Genomic DNA, 25,973 nt, shown 5'->3' with positions numbered 1-25,973 from the left:
ACAAGCCAGCAATATATAGCACCTTATGTAAGTAGGTTTACAAACATGGGGAACAGCAGTCAAGCATTTCCTAGAAGCCACTGTCTTAGGTGTCAGACTGTTTTTCACTAAGTGTACACCAACACTTGCTTGACTGTCTGTACACTTGATCAAAAAATTATCTGTGCACACTTAGTGTGAAACAATATGACACAATGGACAAAGGTTATTGGAAAATACCCAATGAGTAAAAGAGCTTTTCACAAGGATGTCAAATTTCACTTGCTTGTGACATTTTTTTGTCAGAATTGCTACTAAATGTGTACAGTGTTTTGTTAATAGCAGACAAATATTGTTGGGATTTCCCAGGCTATATTCATCATTTCCCATTTAATCATACTCATCCTGTATGATGCTTGTTTGACTGACCGTACAAGAGACTAACAAAGTGTACTATGATACATCTTGCTAAGGATAAAGTACAGACAACTCCCATATATCATAGGTTTGTTTGTCTCGGCTTTCTAATTCATAGTACTTTTCCAGCCAAGATGTGACCGCTTTGTACATTGCAGTAACCGATTTAACCAATCTGATAGCCGCAGTTGCTGTCCCAAGTGACTCATTTCTGAGGAATTTTCCAGGCTGAGGTGTCATTTCCTCTAGTCGTCGCTAGAAGTGAATCACATTCAAGCATGACAAGCCAAACACAATGCTTCCCACCCATGCCTAGCAGCAAGTGGGCGCATTAGTCCACCCTGTTGTCCCTGCTACTACCACACTCGCCTCATGCCAAGGGGCCATAGTGTGCCTCAAGGCTTGGTACCCCTCCCCCTCCCTCATCCACTAAAGCATTGTTGTCAGTCGGAGTCATATAAGAACCTTAAAGTAGTGTTCATTCCCATTAAATACATGCATTACATACTGCGATGGAGGGATGGAGTGGAGAGGTAAATGAAACAGGGGGTGTGTGAGCTGGGAGGAGGGCAGTGAAATGGTGGGTGGACAGGGCAAAATGGAGGCAATTTGATTGTGGCCACCCCTTACAGGATTTAGGCATCTGGCAATAGACAGACGGATAGACATACTAGTACTGTTTTGAAAGGCTGTTAGTATTTGCTGGTGACTAATCGTATTTAAGTATGGTGGCAGGGGGGCTCTCTGCTGAGAGGTTAGACTCATAAGTAATTTTCCTCATAAGTTGTGTTATTTATAATTCACAGAACTTCTAAGTCACAGTAAGTATTAAGACTAAAATAACTGCAAATTACCCAAGCTGACTGTACCAGAATTCCTCCTCAGCTGAAGAGAATGTGACTTCCAGACACTTACCTTCTCACTGAGTAGGAAGCCCTTCATGACAGGGAGGGGAGGAGAGGCAGGGCCAGGGGAGGAAAGGACAAGGCGCTCCGGGTAACACGCCACCGTCTTGAGGAACAACTTTAGATTACGGTCTAGAAGTTGGTTAATCTGGCTGTAATCATAGTCATCGTGTCTGGAAGGGAAAATTATTGTGAGTTATTTTATATGAATGGTATACTGGTCTACGTTAGCCTAAACTCAGAACCCTACACTTCATTGGGGATAATATGAGTTTGGATGTTACCATTTACTTATAGAGTATATTAAGCTGCTGTTATAAGTTACCCATTTCAAAATACTGTGTTCTTTTTCCAAGTACATATTTGATGGTACTGTATTCTCCATTATTAAGTTCACCAGACAACTTTATTCAGCTGAGTGAATTATAGGAGTCTGAAAGTTAATACTGGTACCAATAACCCTCTCATGGTTGGGATGGCCCTAGTATTCTATTACAGTTAATTTCAGACTATTTAATTTAGCTAAGAGTATGCGTTGGAAACCTGAGTGGTAAGCTCACTGTACAATATGGAAAAATTATTTACAAAAGTTTCATTACCACAGTACAATACCTATAAACCAAATCCATCAGTCCCCCTAATTACAGTGCCAACTGAATAAAAAAAAAAAAGTTATGTATTGGAACACATCCCTGACCTATAATGAGGCCTCCCTGTACTTTTTTTTTTTTTTTCATGTTCCCTTTTCATCTCTTCTACTCCCAAATGTTGCCAGTAATACCAGTACATTACTTACAGACTCAACTCTTTCTGCTGTGTACCCTGTATTAATATAGTGGATGGGCTCCACTGCCCTCATACAAATTTCTAAATGCATGGTGGTCTAGTAAATTATGGTGCTTCAACCAGGTCTGATACATAAGGGTCTGCTTCCATGAAGTGGTTGGGGTTCACTGCTCTCAGTGTCACCTCTGGGGGAGCAACTGCTGACTCTCAACGTCAGTGCCATGACTGAACAGCCTAGCCCTGGATCCCTATGCTCCTGATGGGGAAATACTGCACTGGTTTGGATGATATATGGATGGATGGTTGGTTAGGTTTTTGCATGACCAACTGCCAAATGGTTCTATTACATTGTGTAAAAACCAGTCAGTCTGCTTATGCTACTCATGTTGTATGTTTAAATGATAGCCACTACGATACACAAACTATTCATATATACATCTATGGTTAAACTATACCCCAGCTATCAATCAGTATGGTAGTGAGTTTGGTAGTAATTTTACCTGATGCCAAATAGACAGTGCAAGTAGTTCCATACACCCTGCCTGAATAGGAAGGTGTCCACTTGTGTTTTGAGGCCACAGGTGTAGTAGGTGAGGTTATATGCTGTCTTGAACTTGTCATCCAGTAGGTCTGCCACCTGACTGTACAGCTCACTCACTAGTGAGAATCCATGCTCCTCCCACGAACAATCCTTGGAGGAATGTAATAGTGCCATTAACCCATATAACTGATTATATAATTATTGTGGATGACTGGACCCTGTATTCTACACTAATAGAATCAGGAGAAATAATGCAGCTTTGCCATTATTCAATCTTTTCGTGGCTCTCTTCACTTCTACCACTGACACATATTTGGACATCACATTCCCTCTTTATACACCATCAAATTCAATCAGGTCAACTGCTACTTTGCTCTCTTCATCCCTATTCATCAATTTTTAACCTCTCAAATATGATTGTCTTTTATAGAGCCCCTTTTGCTACCAAAAGGTGATTTTTTTAAAATACAGGAAAGGCCTGACATCACGAAGAAGTATATGAATGCTACACCTAACTGCTTAAGTTTAAAAAGTGTCTCCTAAGCTGAATAAAAGTACCTGACAATAGAATGAGGGAAATACAAAAGACATCACCATGGTAATGTAGTAAGACAGTCTTTCATGTCCTATTATTCACAGTGATCTTAATTTTCAAACTTCAGTCACAAAATTCCATTCATTCTTCAGTCACAAAACTCCACTCACTTGATTTACCTTCTGCACAATGAAGTTCTCATATTACTTGTGTTACCAATAGACAATTTTATTTAGTTTAGGAATGCCTTTAATCCCATATGGAGTGGCCACAAACAAATCGCCTCCACATCGCCCTGTTCCCCGCCATTTCACTGCCTTGCTCCCAACTCACACACACCCTTTCTCATATACCTCTCCACTCCATTCCTCCATCTCATCTTTGGCCTCCCCCTCCCTCTCTCCCCCTCCACCTCACTCACATACACTCTCCTCATCAGTCTCTCACTCTCCATTCTCTCCACATGGCCAAACCACCTCAATGTGTTTCTCCTAACGCTTCCTATCACATCCACATCCACACCACAATGCTCCTTCACATCCTCATTTGTCAGTCTGTCTCTCCATGTGACTCCACCAGGCTCCTCTCAAATAACTCATTGCCACTGCTCTCACTCTTGACTTGTGTCCCTCTAAAGCTTCACTTCCATACGTTAGAGTTGGTATTACAATACTGTCATGTAATAACTTTTTCACTTCCATGCTCACTTCCCTATTTCTCATCACTGCTCTCAGGAAATGTATACAGGATAATTATAAATCTGTCTTCATCAACCCATTCCCTATTAGGAGACTCTTAGAATGAAGATAACTGTCTGGCTGTTTTTTCTGGTGTTTGAGAGGAATGAAGTCACAGAATGTACAGTGAGGTTGGATGGTGAGGATATGGAGAATGTGAGTGCATTCAAGTACTTGGGCAGTGTGATGAGTAAAGATGGAACTTTGGGGGATGAAGTGAATGAAAGGGTACAGCAGGGAAGGAAGGCTGTTGGTTCACTGAAAGCAGTGATGAGAAATAAGGAGGTAAGTATGGAAGTTAAGAAGTCACTGCATGATAGTATTGTGATCCCTACCCTGACGTATGGAAGCGAGGCGTGGACCTTGCAAGAGGGGAACAAGTCAAGAGTGAGAGCAGTGGAAATGAGTTACTTGAGAGGAGCATGTGGAGTGACATGGAGAGACAGGTTGACGAATGAAGAAGTGAAGGAACGTTGTGGGGTGTATGTGGATGTGGTTGAGAAGATTAGGAAAAATACACTGAAGTGGTTTGGGCATGTGGAGAGAATGGAGAATGAACGACTGACTAAGAGGGTGTATGTAGGTGAGGTGGAGGGAGGGATAGGGAGGGGTAGACCGAGGATGAGGTGGGGGGATGGAGTTGAGAGGTATATGAGGGAGGGGGGAGTGAGTTGGGGGGAGGGTAGTCAAATGGTGAGTGACAGAGCGACTTGGAGGCATTTTGTCTGTGGCCACCCTTTGCGAGATTAGGGCGTTGGGCTGTAGACAGATAGATAGACTGTTTTTTTGACCCCATGCTCATCTGGACCTGAACCTTGTGGACAGCAGAAAGCTGGGCATTTCAGCCAGATACTCCCAGAGGATTTTTGCTGAGGCTATGTTGATGGATTCTCTATACTGTGACAGCAGGGCAAAAGAGATAAATGTGTTGTGGCATGAGGGGTTACCTTACAATGAGGGCATAGTGGATTGTTTGTGAGTTATATTTTTTTGTAACTGAAGCAGGGAAGGGTGATGGGCATACCACAGTCCAGTTAGGCAAACTTGTTTTTCTCTGGTGGTAGCAGATATTAATAAATACAGTAGTCATGGTGGCCAAAGGATTATACAAAGTACTCCTCCCCATTGCATAATATCCCCATGTTCTTACCTGTGACTTAAGGGTGGGAACGGAAGACTTCTCGCCTCTCTTGCTGAAGTCTGTGTACATGAAGTCAGGGTCAGGAGAAAGGTGGGAGTAACGAGACAAACCCGCACTTGAACATTCCGCCTCAGGGCTTGTGATAGTGATGCCTGCCGTTTGTTTCTTCAGTTTTTCGAAGCTGTAGATAAAGTACAAGTTAAGAAAATGCAAGTGAAAAGAGACTTTGATGTTAAATTCAGAAAAGATGAAGAGAAGCAAGGAGCAATACAAAAATAATGAACTTTTAATACACAATGCACTGTCTGAGCTGTTATGTTTATAGGCTAAAGGTTACAACAAGGTGGCCCTGGGGATCCATCCATGTTTGTGTATCTAATCTGTGTCTCCATAAATATGTGCTGTATAATTATGTCCAACAAGTGTATTTTTAAACTTGCCAACAAATCATATTAAACCTATTTCTGTAATTACTGTACATCATACATACATCATTTACTACTATGTTGTCCCATAAGAAGCATGCCAGCCAGGGGCTAAGCAAGTTGGTCCTGACATTTAAGATGAGAGCAACCAGCCTCACTTACCCCTGAGTGGCATTAAGTGAGCAATAAACCCCAACCATCCCTTGGATATAAACCTGAAAAAGCTGAATCTGAATGGAGTGCCTTAATTACCCACTAAACCACCAGGCACCATAATTTGGCTATATGGTTGCCACCTAGCATTGTAAATGGTTTCTTGGTGCACAGGAAACCCTCTGGCTTGTCACTCACTGAATAATGAGAAAGACCTGTGTCATGTTTATGAAAAAAGTCATAACACACTGTATCTATATAAAAATACTGTATGACCAATAACTATTACATATATACAGGTACATCTACATAAATAAACTTAAATGTACGTGGTACAGAGGTAGGTGGGGTGCTCAGCATCCACTCACTTGATGTAGTGCTGCTTTTGGGTGACTGCTCTTTCCTCTTTTCCTTTCTTTTCTCCTTCTTTCTGCTTCTGTCTTTCTTTCCTTCATTCATTCCTCTTCCTTCTGTCTGCAGGTGACTCTACACTGACAAGCCAAACAGTTTCCTGTACACCAGGAAACCACTTACTATGCTGGGTGGTAACCATATAATCAAATTATGGCACCTGGTGGTTTAGTGGGTAATTAAGGCGCTCCAATCGGTATGAGCCAATGCACGTTTATATCCATGGGATGGTTGGGGTTATTGCTTGTGTAATGCCACTCAGGGATGAGTGAGGGTGGTCACTCTCATCTTAAATGTCAAGACTAACTTGCATAGCCCCGGGCTCCTACACTCCTCATGGGTCAACATAGGATTGGATGACGAATGAATGTACATGGTACATTATAAAATTATTCATGCTGTTAAATGGCAGAAAGTCTGCCAGACAGTCAGCACATGGATGTGTTAATTCAGCATCAAAATTTCATTACTCGCTACCAAATGCTTTCAACCAACTCACACTGTCTCCAAAACCTGGGTGCCTCACCTCTCACTTGTCTGCTCCTCTGAGATGCAGGAATAATCGGACTGCACTACAGACAGAGTCCTCATGCGCTGCACCAACACATCCACCCCTCCTTCACTCAGCTCTTGGCTGCCTGGTGACCCCGATGCACATGGCTGTCACAAAAGCAAGTGGTTACAATGGTAGAGCATATGGTCAGACTTCTCTACCTGGGTAACATTTGTGTGTGTATATATATATATATATATATATATATATATATATATATATTGAAAAAAAAAAAAAATCAATTCTTCATTACCCCTTTGGAGACCCTGGAGACCCAAGCCTAGACTATGCTAGTCCAAATCATTTTAGCCATATGAGACCCCTAACCATGGCAGCATTAGACAACAGTAGCAAGATAATACCTCCTAGATAATATCATCAGTGCTAATTAAGAATGAAGACAAAGAAGAATGTATAGTCATTTATGGTCCACTGCAGGACTGGACCTCTCCATTATGGAGGGCTACCTCCACGAAACCTTCCCACAATGGCTTAGGTTGAGTTGAGAAAGGGAATGTAGGGAACAGACAGGGTGCACATGAAATGGTTGGCATCACATGTTTGTTGGTGTGTGTCAGGAATCCATTGGTTTCTTCCCAGAATACAACCTATCTATCTATCTATCTATCTATCTATTGCCAAACGCCTCAATTCCGTTTGGGGTGGCCACAAACAAATCGCCTCCAAGTCGCCCTGTCCCCCGCCATTTCACTGCCCTGCTCCCAACTCACACCCCCCTCTCTCATATACCTCTCCACTCCATCCCTCCATCTCATACTCGGCCTCCCCCTCCCTCTTACAACCTGCCAAGTCAATTAACATCCAGGTCACCATTTAAGTTCTAGATATGAACACACTGGGGCAAATGCGACCCTCTCTACAGGTCCCATGGCAGGTCCAGAGTCAAACCCAGTACCTCTTGCTTATGAAGCAAATATGGTTCAGTTACACCACCAGCATCCCATTAATTAAGAAGGTAATATAAACTACGGTAAAATTAACCCTTTCAATCTCTTGACTTACAGTATTTTCTCAGTTTATTCTTGTTACTTCCAGACAGTTCCATTAAACTTTTTAAAAAGTTCTTTCATACTGAGTGGGTTAACAAGGGCTGTACCTAACTTCTCCAATCTGAGAAGTCTCCTACGGTGAATAAAAGCATCTCAAGGTATCAAAAATAAAGCATGAGTATGTTGTCAGAGTGAAGGGGTTTAAAGATTTAAAAAACATACAGCTGACTTTTACAGGTCACTCACCTGATGCAGCATTACACACCACCAAGGAAATGTTTACTTTGTTTCATTTTGTTTATAATGGCTCCAATATGTATCCATGCACTGACCTTGGTTATCTAATGGAGGCTCTCTATGCTCTTCAATCTCTAGCAGCCTCTCTATTCTGTCTCCCTGAGATCACATTTTATGACCTCATCCCAGTTTTTTCTATGTCTCTTGGAATTCTACCCTTGATGTTCACACCTCAGCCTCCACACCCAACTGTCATCCTCCATCCTCCCCACATGCCCAAACAGTCTCAATCTACCACTTGTAATCTCAGCTCCAATACATTCAAGCCCCTTCCTTCCTTCTTACCTCTTCACCTGCAATTGTAACCCCCCCCCAGGCCTTTAATTCAAGCATGCACAACACATCCATCTAATCATTATCAACTCTGTATATGTATGCCTATGAATATCCTCTTCCTTTACTGCCCAAATTCACAAAACAAAACTTCATCCAGTCAGTTACAATGGTAATATAAACTACCGTATAGTATAACCTTAGTGAGAAAAACAGAGTCTGTGCATGTGGCTTTTAGTTTATCATGACCACCACCATCACAAAGTTTTCACCCACCTAAGGATGGGATAAGTCAGGATCCAGAAAACAGGGAAAGAGAAGCATAAGAGACAGTGAATTATCAGGAGTATGTCCAGTGACATTGGTCAGACACTCAAAAAATAAAAAATAGTAAATAAAAAAGTACACTCAATTCTGTATGGCTGACTCATACACACCTCTAAAAATAATGAAGGCGAGTTGTGTTCTTCAACTGATCCCTCCTCCAATCCACACCCGGTGACGAAGGAACACAAGGCATGAAACTGAGCCAGCAGGCAGATGGCGTGGGTTAGCTCACTCACTGACCATCCACCTTTCAGCAGAGCCTGTCAAGGAGATGAGATGAGTGTGAGGAAAACTGGATAAATTGCCAGACACTGGGGAAGACTGATACTTGATACAAGCTGATGGATGGGGTTAAGGTAAGGCATCCATCCATTATCCATCTCTTTACTCTCCCTTTAGGAGCATAGTAGGGACCCATAACCTGGCTTACTCAGTCCAGATAATTAAGACAAGTGACCAGCTGTTGACTCAAGTAACATTATGTGTATCATACATCACAACCACACCCTAGACCACCAGGTGTCCAGTGTCATTTGTTTACCACCTAAAATAGTACTGTCAATGGTTAAGGTAAGAGTGAATGAAAAGATATTATTTGGAAGGATGGAAGACAAGAATAAAGATGATAAAGGACTGAGAATGGGTAGTACTGTACTTGATAAACAAAAATAAATAAAAAATAAAAATAAAAACTAAGTCCCAGGTGCATGGTGCTAGAAATTAACACATAACCAGGTAATTTCCTCCATGAAAGGATGGCAGAATTCTAAAGTATACCAGACTGGATAATTTTAATAATCCTGTAAGTTCACTGTTGATGTGAATGTGATCTGAAGTGCTGAAAATATTTGGAGATAGTATGACCACGTGGAGATGATGGAGAATGAGAAACTGACCAGAAAAGTGTACAGAGAGGTGGTGGGAAAAAGAAGAAGAAGGAAACCAAGGATGAGATGGAGGAATGAAGTGGAGAGATATACGACAAAGGAAGGTCAGAGATGGAGGGTGGGCAGTCAATCAGCACAGAACAGGGTGTGTAGAAATGATTTCCCCTTACAGGATCAAAGCATCTGGCAATAAAGAGACTATGTTTGCAATTTATGAATATAGGACTGAATAATGCCAGATTATTAAACTCAGGTATGGGAAACCCCAGACTCAAACAACTTAAGAGTTATGGGGTTTTGCCAGGAGAGGGTCAAAAGGGAATACTGTATTACCCCCAACAGTATTGCCATGAGCAAAAGTTTACCACAACTCCTCCTCTGGTTACAGCAATAGAGGATATTAAATGAAACAGTTTTATGTGTTACCAGTATGAAGGACACAACAGAGATGTATAAAGAGGAAGGATACTCTCTTTCTCTGGAGAGGAATGCAAAATATGGATGGCAAGGTTCAATGCTCACAGATGATTGTTAGCTGACTTATGCTCATGGCTGTACTTGTAAAATCATATGGTTGATGGAGGGTGAAAAAAAAAATTGAGACAATGACAAAAGCACAGCACATTATGAATCTAAGGACTGATTTGGAGAGGTATAAATAATGATGGAGAGACATGATGGGGAGAATAACTAAAGGACAAGGCTGAACACTTCCTTGTTGAGAGGGAGCAAAATGAGGGGGGCAAAGACAAATATATGGCACAACATGGATCAAAGACGTATTTGAAGTGGAGAGAATGATGACGGAGAAAAAAAGAAGAAAATGATAATGGAGGGAAGAGAAGAGAATGATGATGATGAGAAAGAGAAAGGAGACAAAATGATGGAGAGAAGAGAAAAGAAAGATGACTCAGAGAAAGTGAGGAGATACGATGGTGGAAAATGTTGGTGGGCAGAACAACTAGAAGAGAGGGTTGAACACTTCCTTGTGGCCTGAAATACCTGACAGTGATGACGTCTGGCATCACACACCAGGCTTTAAGTTTGTAAACATTAATCCACTCAGTTGCAATCGTCTGTTCTCAGCCCAATATATTCTTTTTTGTACCCAGCATAAAATTTTTAAAAGCCATCATCACACTGAAGGGGTAAATGGAGATCATTTCAAACTCTTTTTCATATGAGTACCAGGTACTCCATTATACTGAATACCATAAAAGTCTTGGTAATGGGTAATATATATATATATATATATATATATAGTATTTAATAATTGCGTGTGTGTGGGTGGGTGTGCACATGCACACACATGAGAGCATTTTGTGTGTGTCTATGTATGTATATATAATCATCATCATCATCAGTCGTTGAAGTCCACTGCAAGACCGGCCTATCCCCACCGAAGCAGGGACGATACAGCCAATATATCTCTACCCAGTGGCACAGGCTGTCTGGTAGAGACTGTATGTAGAGTGAGAAGTGATTGTGAGTGTGATTGTTGTGGCTTTGGATGTGTGTGTAGTCTGTGAACCAAGTGTAATCGGCCCACCTTAAGCCGATTGATTGCAAGCATACTAGTATGCGACACTGGTTCAACCACAGCACCCCTTGTGTCCGCCAAAGTAGCAAGTGGCTTGGTTAATGCTTCCCAAAGTTTTTACAACTCTGGCGGGAGGCGAACCCGCACTCACCAGAGTGCGAAACGCACACTCTACCACATAGGCTCCATATATATATATATATATATATATATATATATATATATATATATATATATATATATATATATATATATATATATAGTGGTAGGTGATGGCAACCATCATCCACTCACTTGATGTAGTGCTGCCTACTTCTTCCTTAGCCTTTATCATTCTTTTTCTGTGCCTGCCCTCCTCTCTTCCTATTTCTCCCATCTTTCCTGTCACTTCTTATTGCTTTTCTTTCCTTTACTGATGACTTTACATTGAGTGACAAGTCAAATGGTTTCCTGTAAGCCAAGAAACCATTTACAACGCTGGGTGGTAACCATATAACCAAACCATACGAACTCCCTACGTGTAAACAAGTGGGTTGGTGGAGGGTTAGCGCCCCTCCCCGTAAAACAAATAACTCAAAGTCAAATGGCCACCCCTTACGGGATTATGGCGTCTGGTTATAGATTTATTTATTTATTTATATGTAATACATACATACATATATACATACCATATACACATTTATCCCATGTATGTACATATGTACTGTATGTATGTGTCTATGTATATATGTATGTTTGTTTGTGTCTGTCTGTATGGATACCGATGTATATATGTGTATATGTATGCATATATGTGTGTGTGCATATATACGTATCTATGTACTGTACATATGTATGCATATATGTATGTAAGTATGGATGAATACATAAGTATATATGTACTGTACATATGTATGTATGTATGTACGAATGCATGTATGAGCAAGTGTATGCAAAAGATATGTATGGCAGCATGTGTATGTGTACCAACCTGTACTCTCTGCTGGTCAAATAACCAAGGTCGGTGTGCAAGGATAATATTGGCAACGTGGAGGTCTCGTAGTTTCTTTGGAGCGAACTGCAGCCCGTCCAGCCACTCCCTGGGCCCGCCACACTCCAGGAACGCCGTCTTCTGCTCCTCCACCAGGTAGGAACAGTTGTGACGACATGCAGCCTGGAATTTGATGGGACGTTATAATCTCTATTAAGCCGAGAAGGAAACAGAACATGATAATCTAGGATAACTGAAATGGATCTGTTGGATGCATTAGGGTGAAATGATGATGATGATGATGATGATGATGATGATGATGATGGGTAAGGTCAGGGCACGGTATGGAGTGATGCTGTCAATATATTCTGACGCTGTGTCACGTATTGTACGATACGGCCTCCTACTATTACAGTGTTAGATTGTTTTGTGACTGTGTGTGCAATATCAATGTAGTGAAATATTTCCACATGAATGTGATGCTCAACTGCTGCATAAAAGGCACTGGAAATCACTAGATCAAGTTATCATATATCCTCATCTATATATATTCTGTAAGTTATAAGTGAATGAATTCACACTCAATGTTATAATCATTTGATCGAAAGCATGGTTCATCTGATATACATAATTATATAAGCTATAGCACTGTCATCCATCAGTAATTTTGTTAAAGAATTTTACATGGGATCTTTCATGCTGATTCCTGTGTCGAGTCTTTGGTTGAATGAAGCAGCTTTGTTACTGGTTCGTGTGGTGATGAGGTTTGGTTCGGTGACCTGTCGTCAAGACATGGTACGTACAACGGGCTGTTGTCACCGTCATGGGTGTAAAACCAATTTGTGGTCCCAATAGTACAATGCGCCATCAGTGGAAGGACTGCTGGACACCGGGGGAATGGACTAAATGTTTAGTCTATGCCCAGAGTCGGATACATAAAAACAAATCCTAATAAGGTCATCCTGGATTATTTCAGCGGCTGTAAACAGTTTATCCCCAAACCCAAAACACACCCGCGTGAACAAAGCCGCACACAAACATTCCTGGCCAGAGTAATGGCAGCTCCGACAGACTTCCTTCCCCGCTTTGTTTTTCTACACCCTTTCACTGGGAGGGCATTTCTTCCTTTATCTTCCTGCTATCTCCTGACGATATTACTCACGCTGGGAAAGATCTCCCACAGTGACTTAATTACACAGGACTATATCTTCGATCCACCGCAATATCTAACCCTGCCAGTTCGGAAAATCTACCTTAATTTTCTCACTTTCGTTTGGAGACAGAAGACAAGTACAAAGGGGACAGAGAGATGCTGAACCTAAGAGCTTCACCAAAGTGAAGCACTATACAAGGCTTCGTTGGAATGAAACATCTTGCGTGCGAAGCTCCTTAGGAAGCTAAAGTGATGCACTGGATGGGGTTTCGATATTGCCCGCTTATCTTCCTATGGCAAAGTCAAAGATCCGTAACCCCCTTGCAGCTCAGTTGACGGCCAAATGTTGTCAGACTGGAGGGTTCATTTTACTAGTAATCAAGGAGACTCATTCCTACCTCATTCCTAAAGCTCGTAGAATTTCATGCCACCACGACATAGTATTCGAATGATAAAGCTGTCTCAGTTTCCCCAGGTGATAACAAACAGGCTATAACACCTTGCGTGTAAAAATCCTTAAACGTGACTGACTGACCGGGCCGTTCCAAGAGATGCTTCCGTAAAAAAAAAAAAAAAAATGAAAAGAAAATGCTTGAAGTACAGTACTTAATAAAAAAAATTTACCCTGCTTGAAGTAAATAACCTTTAATGCTTCGGTGGGCTTCTTTAGGCTTTTCAAAATCGCCAAACGTCACCAGAATGTGGCGCCAAAATTCGCCAATTGCGGCCAAAGGGTTGAGCTGTTTACGTAGCCTCACCACATACTTCGGTGGGGAAGATTGAGGTCATACGGCTGGCAACAATATTCGGCGACGAGGACGATTGGCAGACTGTTGCACGCATCTCTCTCTCTCTCTCTCTCTCTCTCTCTCTCTCTCTCTCTCTCTCTCTCTCTCTCTCTCTCTCTCTCTCACGTGGCTTCAACAGTACCTATGCACTTGTACCTCTTAAGGAACGCCAAGAATGTGGTACTTTATTGTCTTGGCAGCTCATCTAGAAAATGATAATTTGAGAGAGAGAGACAGTGTGTGTGTGTGTGTGTGTGTGTGTGTGTGTGTGTGTGTGTGTGTGTGTGTGTGTTTCCCATATAATGCTTTAAACCTGCTACATAATTATTACTATTTTGGACTCACATGGAACACTTCTTTAATATGGCAAATAAAATCGCCTCATTTGGGATGCAGTAAATGAGCTCCTGAACTAAAGATTATTACCCTATTATAGTCAACCTGCTTTCATCTGACGGAACCGGGTCACTCATAACTCGAATACTAAGTCGTGGTTGCGTAAAATTCGGTGAGACTTAGTTATGGGGTAGGCATGAGTCTCCTTGGTTACTATTGCTATTTTTCACTACTTGGGCCAGAATGTCGTCCTTCTGCAGCTTAATTCATGTAGCTCAAGAAAGACAATGCTACAGCTCTATATCCTCTCCACAGCACTTCTTCGTGACTATATAGCAACACCCACGACCACACCAGCCGAGTGAGCCGCTGTCACAACACAAAATGCCGCCAGGTGAGTGTTTAGTACAGCGCTATTTAGAGACAAACCTGCAGTCTTCCCTCGCGGTTTAAGGGTAGAAGAAAGACAGCTTCCTAAATCCTTCCTCTATGACGGGACTTATATAAACGACAATATATAAATAAATAAATACACCACGAACTAAATTCAGGTTATGAGTGAGGGAGCGTAAAGGGGGCAGATGTCACAAACCATATAAATGAACACGATGACACCAGATGGAGTCCAACCTTGTATGTCTGTCTTAGTGCCATATTGGTGTCGTCTTGTGTCATCTTGGTGCCATCCTGTTGCCGACTTAATGCTGTCTTTGTGTCATCTTAGTGGCAGTGTGTGAGGAGGGAGAAAATACCTAAGGGGTTGATACCACGGAGGACTCTACTCTGGTAACACACACACACACACACACACACACACACACACACACACACACACACACACACACACACACACACACACACACACAGGGTTGCTGTCCTCTGCGACCCCGTTCAGCTTCGACACGCCTTTTTCCTGCGCTGGGAGTGTTACGGTGCATAACCGTGACTCGTTCTTACATTCTTGGTTTAACTTATTGTGTATGTTGCTCCTGATCCTCTTAGTCTCATCACCAGGAGGGCGTCTCTCATTCTCTCTCCCTCTGCTATTAGGGGATTATGATACAGAATTTAATGATCATTCACAACCTTCCTTTGGCTAATGAAATCATTTGTTATTGTTTTCTACTCCTCTTCCATCTCCTCTTCTTCTTCTTCTTCTTCCTTCTCCTCCTCTTTTATCTTCTTGACCGTTCTATAATCTTTCACCAAGTTTCATCCACAACACTCACTTCTTCTGTCTCTCCCCATACCACCCAACCCACAACGCACATCATTCCAAAGTGCTTCCTCTACACACAACACTACCCCGTCCCTGCACTACCTCCCAGAGTCACCGAAGGACGTTTCATCCACAACACTCATTTCTTCTGTCTCTCCCCCACGTGGATTTCCTTGAAGAATTCCACAACATGAAGGGACTTTGGGCTCTATATAAGGTAAGGATGATGCTTTTGTCTCTATGATTTGTTAATTTACTTATGCCCTACCGAACACCGCCTCTCCCCCAACCCAAGGACGCTCCATCCACTGCACAGGCTTCTGCTCCCTCTCCCCCACGTAGATTTCCTCGAAGAACTCCATATCTTGAAGAGTTAAGACTATTATTGTTGTGTCTTAGATGATCAAAGTGTCTTAGTCTTTATGCTTTGTTAACTTCTCCAAGTCCTACCACACAACAAAGGCCTTTCACCATACTCCACTCTCTCCTCCTTCTCCCCCTGTAGAGTTTCTCAAGGAATTCCACACCTTGGCGACTCTTGGGCTGAATCTTAGGTGACCATAATGTTTTAGTCTCTGCTTTATTAATTTCTCCCTGACCCACCGTCCACTTACGGTCTTTTCGAACACTCCATTTTTTTTTCCTCCCTCCCCTCCACGCTGATTCCTCGAAGACTCCCATATCTTGAAGGGCTATATCTTAGGACAAACGGAACGCCCAGGGGCACTTCTATCTTAACTGTTTCTTATATATAATCACATCTTGATATTCTCTTAAGTAGTCTGTATATTTCTAGCATCGACCTACTTTTGCCTCAGTAATATACATGAGGAGAGAAAGGTGTAATGTGTAAATTAAATCGCTGAGGGAAAGGTGTTAGGGAATCTCCACGCTGCCTATAATTTCAATGTCATGAATTACTTATATGGAAGAAATATACCCACGTAGTTGTGTTTATGGTGAGGATATTACAGTTTTCGCCCGACTTGGACCCTCTGCAGGTAGGCATAATTCCTTCCATCTGTAATATGAACCATTCTAGTGACGCCACCCCACAATCAATGACCATATTACCAGTCTCTCTCTCTCTCTCTCTCTCTCTCTCTCTCTCTCTCTCTCTCTCTCTCTCTCTCACGTGCTTTCAACATACCTATGCACTTGTATCTCTTAACAAACGCCAAGAATGTGGTATTTAATAGCCTTGGCAGCTGATCTAGAATATAATAATTTGGAGAGAGAGAGAGAGAGAGAGAGAGAGAGAGAGAGAGAGAGAGAGAGAGAGTGTTTCCCATATGATGCTTTAAGCCTGTTACATAATTATTACTATTTTCGACTCACATGGAACACTTCTTTAATATGGCAAATAAAATCGCCTCATTTGACCTGTCGTAAATGAGCTCCCGAACTGACAATTATTACACTATTAAAGACAATCTGCTTCCATCTGACGGAACTGGACCACTCTCACAAACCGAATACCTAGTCGTGCTTGCGTAAAATTCAGTGAGAGTTATGAGGTAGGCAAGAGTCTCCTAGGTTACTATTGATGTTTATCACTACTTGGATCAGAATTTCGTCCATCTGCAGCTTAATCCATGTAGCTCAAGAAAAAGACATCGCTACTGCTCTACGTCCTCTCCACAGCACTTCTTCGTGACTAGCAACACCCACGACCACACCAGCAGAGTGAGCCGCGATCACAACACAAAATACCGCCAGGTGAGTGCCTTGTAAAGCGCTATTTAGAGACAACCCTGCAGTCTTCCCTCGCGGTTTAAGGGTAGAAGAGAGACAGCTTCCTAAATCCTTCCTCTAGGACGGGACTTAAATAAACAATAAAAAAATAAATAAATAAATAAATACATCACGAACTAAATCCAGGTTATGAGTGAGGGAGCGTAAAGGGGGCAGATGTCACAAACCATATAAATGAACACGATGACACCAGATGGAATCCAACCTTGTATGTCTGTCTTAGTGCCATATTGGTGTCGTCTTGTGTCATCTTGGTGCCATCCTGTTGCCGACTTAATGCTGTCTTTGTGTCATCTAAGTGGCAGTGTGTGAGGAGGGAGAAAATACCTAAGGGGTTGATATCACGGAGGACTCTACTCTAGTAACACACACACACACACACACACACACACACACACACACACACACACACACACACACACACACACACAGGGTTGCTGTCCTCTGCGACCCCTTTGAGCTTCGACACGCCTTTTTCCTGCGCTGTGAGTGTTACGGTGCATGACCGTGTCTCGTGCTTACATTCTTGGTTTAACTTGTTGTTGTTTACGTTGCTCCTGATCCTCTTAGTCTCATCAGCAGGAGGGCGTGTTTCTCCTCCCCTTCTCTCTCTCTCTCTCTCTCTCTCTCTCTCTCTCTCCCAGCCATTGGGGGATTATGATTTAGAATTTAATGATCATTCACAACCTTCCTTTAGCTAATAAAATCGTCAATTGGTATTTTCTCCTCCTCCTCTTCCTTCTCCTCCTCTTTTATCTTCTTAACCGTTCTACAGTATAATCTTTCACCACGCCCATAGAACATAAGAACATAAGAAGAGAGGATAACTGCAGTAGGCCGGTTGGCCCATGCTAGGCAGCTCCTAACCCAACCCACAACGCACATCATGCCAACGTGCTTTCCTCTACACACAACACTACCCCCTCCCTGCACTACCTCCCAGAGTCACCGAAGGACGTTTCATCCACAACACTCACTTCTTCTGTCTCTCCCCCACGTGGATTTCCTTGAAGAATTCCACAACATGAAGGGACTTTGGGCTCTATATAAGGTGAGGATGATGCTTTTGTCTCTATGATTTGTTAATTTACTTATGCCCTACCGAACACCGCCTCTGCCCCAACCCAAGGACGCTCCATCCACTGCACACGCTTCTGCTCCCTCTCCCCTACGTAGATTTCCTCGAAGAACTCCGTATCTTGAAGACTATTATGGCTGTGTCTTCGATGATCAAAGTGTCTTAGTCTTTATGCTTTGTTAACTTCTCCCAGTCCCACCACACAACCAAGGCCTTTCACCATACTCCACTCTCTCCCCCATATACAGTTTCTCAAGGAATTCCACACCTTGGCGACTCTTGGGCTGAATCTTAGGTGACCATAATGCTTTAGTCTCTGTTTTATTAACTTCTCCCTGACCCACCATCCACTCAAGGTCTTTTCGCACACTCCATTCTTTTTTTTTTTTCCTCCCTCCCCTCCACGCTGATTCCTCGAAGACTCCCATATCTTGAAGGGCTATATCTTAGGACAAACGGAACGCCCAGGGGCACTTCTATCTTAACTGTTTCTTATATATAATCACATCTTGATATTCTCTTAAGTAGTCTGTATATTTCTAGCATCGACCTACTTTTGCCTCAGTAATATACATAAGGAGAGAAAGGTGTAATGCGTAAATTAAATCGCTGAGGGAAAGGTGTTAGGGAATCTCCACGCTGCCTATAATTTCAGTGTCATGAATTACTTATATGGAAGAAATATACCCACGTAGTTGTGTTCATGGTAAGGATACAACAGTTTTCGCCCGACCTGGACCCTCTGCAGGTAGGCATAATTCCTTCCATCTGTAATATGAACCATTCTAGTGACGCCACCCCACAATCAATGACCATACTATCAGTCTCTCTCTCTCTCTCTCTCTCTCTCTCTCTCTCTCACACACACACACCAGGTCTACACGCACTGCATGTATATAGGCATGTATGTGTGGGAAATATACTGATGATATAACTACAATTACTACGCTGTACCTGCCCACCTTAGCCTGACCCTGATTTTGGTCCTACAGTATTGTAGCCCATTTTACGCAGCTCAGTGGCGGAATAGGACAATGCTACGGTTCTTCATCCTTTACACAGCACTTCTTCGTGACTACCATCGGTGTCAATCTACCGCTACACCTCAGCAGTCAAGATGGAGAGATGGCAATTTTAGGCCAAGTTTGAGAAAATGTGATATAGTGCTTCTGGCTACAGGTAACCACACAGGGGTCCGTCTGTCTTCCACCTCTCCACACAGCCGGCTATCCACCACGCACCCGTCTTGCCACCTCCCCTCCACATTGCCGACCCCGTCCATTTTTTGCTCCACCATCAAAAACTGAAATGGTTGCAAAAAGTGAGAGCCGCAACCACAGCCAAAACTACCCCACCGAGGAATTTGAAGTTTTAGTGTGTGTCTGGGGTCTATATAAACTACACTGTTCACTTTAACTGGGCGTAAAACTGTCATCTCTTCATCATGAATGCTGAGCTATAAGATGGAATTAATACTAGAATATGGTGCTAGTCACGAAGAAGTGCTATGGAGAGTATCTTGAATGCTTAAATATGAGATAAACACTAGTATATGGTGCTAGTCACGAAGAAGTGCTGAGGAAAATATGCAGTGCCGTAGCGTGTCTTACTCTGCCACTGAGCAACAGGACATGGCTGCAAAAGGACGAAAATCTGCGCCAAGTTAAAGTGAATGAAGTATAGGGTATATCAATTTTAGTTTGATAATTAATGTAGAAAGATATATTTTCGTTTATAATATGATAAATAATTAAAACTGGTATCTCAGGTAATACTGTACTGACTCACGTGTGTGTGTGTGTGTGTGTGTGTGTGTGTGTGTGTGTGTGTGTGTGTGTGTGTGTGTGTGTGTGTGTGTGTGTGTGTTGGCGATGGACCAGAGCGCCGGCCAGCAAACACTTAAACAAATAAAACAATAAGAAAGATGTCTTGACTCCTTGTTTACAACTTCCTCGTGCCCCACAAAGCACGAACACTTGCGGACATATATAAATAATGATCCACTGTATAATGTTATTCACCACGGCTCACCAGATTTTTTATTTAGAAACTTCAGTGGGTCATTCTTGAGATAATTCTTAATAAATAAATAAATAAATAAAGTATACATTTCGTTAACCCAGCACCTTCCATACTATCCATTTCTTTCTTGTCTACTTCCCCCTTTCACTTCAACCTTCACCTTCCCCTTCTCCCGCTCCCTGCCTCCCTCCCCTTTCTTCTCTCCCCCCTATAATTCCTGTAACCCAGCACCTCTCACCATAACCCTACTGCGCAAAAACCCACCCAGCAGCAAACCCCCTGAGGCTAAGGGCATGATATGGGTTCAGTAATAAGTAGGTGCTGCCCGCCCTTTCTTACAGTGTCAATAGAAAGTTCAACCATATACTCCCTCCTCCCTATTCTCTTCCCTTTTCTTCCCTCTCCTTACTCCCCTTTCTACAGTGTGGCACAGAAAGTCAACTCTTATTCTCCCTTACATTCTACTCTTATCTTTTCTCCACTCCTTTCTTCCCTCTCCTCTCTAACCTCCTCCTCTTCACTTTGGCATAGAAAGTCGACTAGCGTTTCCTGACGTCTCCTCTCATCCCCTCTCTACTCCTCTCTTCTCAACAATTTACTCCTTCTGCTCCTCTCTCTCTCTCTCTCTCTCTCTCTCGCTCTCTCTCTCTCTCTTTCTCTGCACACACACACACACACACACACACACACACACACACACACACACACACACACACAGAGTCACAGATGTGTAAGTGTGAAGGCAAAGTAGTAACTGGGGTATATCCTTATGGCATCTGGCACACGGGCGGGGGGAACAGACCCACAAAGAGAGAGAGAGAGAGAGAGAGAGGGAGAGATGAATAATACCTTTCATTAACCCCTTCACTACGAGACACAGGTAAATCGTCACCTGGTAGAAGGAATAAAAAAAATAAAAAATCCTCACTTAAGATCGGAACGCAATAAAAACAACGCAAGTGTTTTCAGAGCAGCCAAGGTTAAATAAATAGCGTCAATTATCCCAATTTTTCGTAATTATTGAATCCTTATCATCACTGCCACGCGCGCCAATAACTAACGAAATAATTTAGCTCAGATCGCCAGAGAAGAGAGCTTATTACACCCGCGCGTGGTAGAGTGAGAGGTAATGCTTTGTGTGTGTGTGTGTGTGTGTGTGTGTGTGTGTGTGTGTGTGTGTGTGTGTGTGTGTGTGTGTGTGTGTGTGTGTTAAATTTTTATCTGGAACAATTTTGGCCCGACTTGGACCAAACTAGGTTCATGGGTTGTGGGTCAGGGAAGGATGAAGTGACTGGATTTTGATAAGAGGTCAGAGGTCAAGGTCACGGAGTAAGGTCAAAGGTACGGGCCATCGATAGTTGTAGGAAGTGGGTGTTGCTGTCTCCGAGTGTTCCTTGTTGTTATAATTAATGTAGATTGGTTCGCGGGTTTAATATATGGCGTTTCGAAAAAAAAAATGTGCCATATCTCTCTCTCTCTCTCTCTCTCTCTCTCTCTCAACCCCAACACCTAACCATCCCCTTTACACTGCAACATTTCCCCCACCCTCCTCCCACCCTACCACGCCATCCAGTCCCACCCCACGCGTCGTCTCACCTCACCTCACCTCACCCCACCTCGTTCAGCCGCTATATATAGACGTCAGTGGCCTAAAAATACGATTACATTCTAGACTGGCGACCCTCACGTCAACACCATCCAATTGGCAGTCTTCAGCGGGGGTCTGTCCTGGCGCCACCAAGTATGCGTGCGCAGTTTCTTGTTTGGGGGACGTTTTCTTTTTTTGTTTTGGTTTTGGGTGACTCTTCTGTTAGCAAATGTAGTCCCTAGCATCGTTTAATCATCATCATTATTTTTTAACTGTTTGTCTTCATCGTGGAACTGTCCTGGCGTCACAAAGAAAACATGTACAATTTCAACTCTTTTCAGATTTTTTCATTCTTCCTTTTCTTTTTGACTGGTTTCGCTTTCGTTAGTTTCAATCTCAAGCGGCAGTATTTCTCTCTACATCTTCCATATCGGCAGTTCCACACGTGAGACTGTCCTGGCGCCACAATGCACGGGCGCGCAATTTCTAGTTTGGGGACATTTTATTCCTTGTTTCGTTTTTAGTTACAGTGGTATTTTTCTAGGCATGCTATACTGTTTATTATTTCTAGTACTCTGCTTACATGCGTTTACAAAATTCCAACCCTTCAGGGCACTCTTTCGCATTTTTTTCTATTGTGTGTGTGTGTGTGTGTGTGTGTGTGTGTGTTTGTTTTGTTTACACGAATTTGTCCCGATAATTTCCCTGGGTAGTCTATACTGTTCCCCTTTCCGGCATTCTGCTTGCATGAACTATTTACGAAATATCAGGGCAGTCTTTCGCATTTTTCCACAGCAACCACGTCAACAGCATTTATTCCCTCGTATTTTGCTTCCATGTTTTGTTCCGGAAAGTTTTCTTGGATAGCCTACATTACTTCCTTGTCTGGTAGTCTGCTTGCACGTCCTGTTTACAAAATTCCAAGGCTTTAGGATATTTTTCGTGCTATTTTTCCCCTCCACAGCAAACATGTCAACACCACACCACCACCGACCTCGTGACGCCACCCAATTGGCACGTTTTCTTCCTGGCTTTTTTCTTCTTCTTTCTTCTATTGCTAGTTTTCTTTTTCTTCTAGTTCTAGACACAAAAATGGCGGGGAAAAGTCACTGTACCGGGTTTTCGTTGGTTCTTCAGATTTTATCACATCTTCCTTAGTTTTGTATTTTGTATATCAGTGGAGCAAAGTGGGTTGATATCAAAAGCCTATATATTAGAAGAGAGCATTAAAATTTGACAAGGGAAATTAAGTCGCTAAGGAAAAGATGCTACGTAATCTCCAATGTCAACCTGACTGACTCATCACCGACAAAAGCGAAAAATTGGTTTACACGAGTTGTTTACGAAATTCCAACACATTATCCTCCTCCTCCTCCCCCTCCTCCTCCTCCTTCTTCTTCTGCTTCTTCTTCTTCATGACAACAGCACTCACGTCAACAACACGGGCCACCTCCACCTGACGCCACCCCACAGGCAGTCTTCAACAAGGAACGAAGACTGAACCCTTTAACTCTTATTCCCGTAGCTTCAGGAGGCTCCCTAGCACTTCCTCCTTACTAGCACCTATTCCTCACTAGCACTTTCTCCTTACTATAGTTCTTTCATCTCAACTTGGCCCATATTTTCGCCCTTTTGCTGGTTCTTTCACGTAGTTCAGAGGAAGACAATACTAGGGCTCTACATCCTTTCCATAGCACTTCTTCGTGACTAACACCATATTCTTGTGTCATGCTACTGTTACAACTCGGCATTCAGTACGCAAAATAAATCGCTATGGAAGAGGTGTGACGGGCCTGCTAAATAGACGAGTATAAAGACAGTCCACGTTTCCTTCCTCGTATTCTTTAACAATTTTCTATTCCCAGGCACGAAACACACACCAAACACCATCTAAAAGTAAAACACACACCAAACACCTCCAGAAAGTAAAACACACGCCAAACACCTTCAGAAAGTAAAACACACACCAAACACCTTCAGAAAGTAAAACACACGCCAAACACCTTCAAAAAGTAAAACACACACCAAACACCTTCAGAAAGTAAAACACACACCAAACACCTTCAAAAAGTAAAACACACGCCAAACACCTTCAGAAAGTAAAACACACACCAAACACCTTCGAAACACACGCCAAACACCTTCAGAAAGTAAAACACAAGCCAAACACCTTCAGAAAGTAAAACACACGCCAAACACCTTCAGAAAGTAAAACACACACACCAAACACCTTCAGAAAGTAAAACACACGCCAAACACCTTCAGAAAGTAAAACACACACCAAACACCTTCGAAACACACGCCAAACACCTTCAGAAAGTAAAACACAAGCCAAACACCTTCGAAACACACGCCAAACACCTTCAGAAAGTAAAACACACGCCAAACACCTTCGAAACACACGCCAAACACCTAAAAGTATACGAACATTTAGATATTTAAACCTTCTATTTCACTCTGCACAACTGTTATTATTTTTGTAACAACATGGACCGAGAGAGAAATACTCTCTCTCTCTCTCTCTCTCTCTCTCTCTCTCTCTCTCTCTCTCTCTCTCTCGTTGGCAGAATCAAGATCAGGAGAATTTGTTGTTCACGTGGCCTTTATGCAAACAGTAAATAAAGCTTTTACAAATAAACTACCTTAAACGAAACTTGGTCACATATTTGAGAGAGAGAGAGAGAGAGAGAGAGAGAGAATAATGTGTGTGTGTGTGTGTGTGTGTGTGTGTGTGTGTGTGTGTGTGTGTGTGTGTGTGTGTGTACCATCCTTTTAACCCATTCAGCCCCAGGACGGTATTATTTCACCCTCCAATGCCTTCAGACGATTTTATTCAGCTATGGAGAGAATTTTTGATCTCCGGGGTGCAATAAATCCATCTTATTTAATTTTAATACGAGATCAATAAGGCCATACTAAGAAGGCAAGAAGAGAGCTTTGAAGTCCTTATTTTCCACAAGAGATATCAATAAAGTCTAAACAAAGCAATAAAAAGGTAACCCATTTTCAACACACGTTCAATAAAGTTATTCTGAGAAATTAAGGAACGTTTATAATGTCCTCATCTTACCACACAAGGATCAATAAAGGAAGTCAATTAAAGGATAGGCAGTTTCAAAAGTCAATAAAGTCTGAGAACAAAGCAAGAAAGTTTATAAGTCATCATTTTTAATACCAGAAATCAATGTAATCAACTGAAAATAAACAAGAAAAAAGTAACTAATTTTCAACCCGAGAGATCAATAAAGTCTGGAAAAAGCAAGTAATTTTTCTGAAGGCCCCATTATCAATACGAGAATCAATAAAGTCAACTAAAAAAATACAAACTCATTTTCAATGCAAGAGCTGAATAAAGGAAGTCACTCAGAGAAAGCAACATGAGTTCTAGAAAGTCCTCGTTTTCGACAGGAGAGAAATCAATCAAGTCATCTGAAGAATACAAGAAGCCTAATAAAAAACGTTCTTATTTTCAACAGACATCAATAAAGCCAACTGGAAAAAGCAATAAAAGATTACCTCACTTTCAATAATAAATCAATAACGTCTGTGGAGAAGACAATAAAAAGTTCTATTACAATGCCCTCATTTTCAGTACGGGATTAATAATGCCATCTACAGAAAACAAAAAATATATATATTCTGTTTTCAATAAGGCAGACCAAAAAAAAAAAAAAAAAAAAATCTAAAGCAAAAGAAAAATGATAAAAAGTCATTATTTTCCATGGCAGATCAATTACGTCATCTGGAGTAAGCAAAAAAATATAATAATAATAATAATAATACGTCCTTAAGGTGAGAAGACAGACACAGAGTCAAACACTTACTAGCACTTCTTCCTTACTAGCACTTCTTCCCCACTAGCACTTCCTCCTTACTAGCACTTTTTCCTTATCAGCACTTCCTTCTTACTAGCACTTCTTTTTACTGCCATTTTGTACTTACTAGCACTTCTCACTAGCATTTCCTCCTTACTAGCACTTTCTCTTTACTAGCACTTCCTTACATGCTCTTCTTCCTCACAACCACGTCCTCCTTCTCAGCACTTCTTCTTTACTACCATCTTTCCTTACTAGTACGCCCTAAGGCAGAAGATAATAACAAGACATAACTAGCCCCTGATAATTCTTCCTAGTTCAGAATCAGATCC

The 25,973-nt window shown here is 42.0% G+C and overlaps 1 protein-coding gene across 1 annotated transcript in view; it reads right to left on the bottom strand.

Moving 5' to 3' along the window:
• The window catches only part of LOC145397827 (sestrin-2-like), a 107,198-nt gene that overhangs the window by 18,245 nt on the left and 62,980 nt on the right, over positions 1–25,973 (bottom strand). Inside the window, exons 3-8 of the mRNA XM_080270861.1 lie at positions 11,888–12,070; positions 8,601–8,750; positions 6,557–6,690; positions 5,051–5,222; positions 2,588–2,778; positions 1,312–1,474 (exon numbers count right to left, since the gene is read on the bottom strand). Of these exons, the coding sequence (XP_080126987.1) occupies positions 1,312–1,474; positions 2,588–2,778; positions 5,051–5,222; positions 6,557–6,690; positions 8,601–8,750; positions 11,888–12,070 (993 nt within the window). The remainder of the gene's footprint in view (positions 1–1,311; positions 1,475–2,587; positions 2,779–5,050; positions 5,223–6,556; positions 6,691–8,600; positions 8,751–11,887; positions 12,071–25,973) is intronic.

The sequence above is a fragment of the Coenobita brevimanus genome, chromosome 43, assembly GCF_032717465.1.
Source record: "Coenobita brevimanus isolate Jiangsu-jjx chromosome 43, ASM3271746v2, whole genome shotgun sequence".
Taxonomy (NCBI): Eukaryota; Metazoa; Arthropoda; class Malacostraca; order Decapoda; family Coenobitidae; genus Coenobita; species Coenobita brevimanus.
This window is presented reverse-complemented; position numbering and strand designations above follow the sequence as displayed.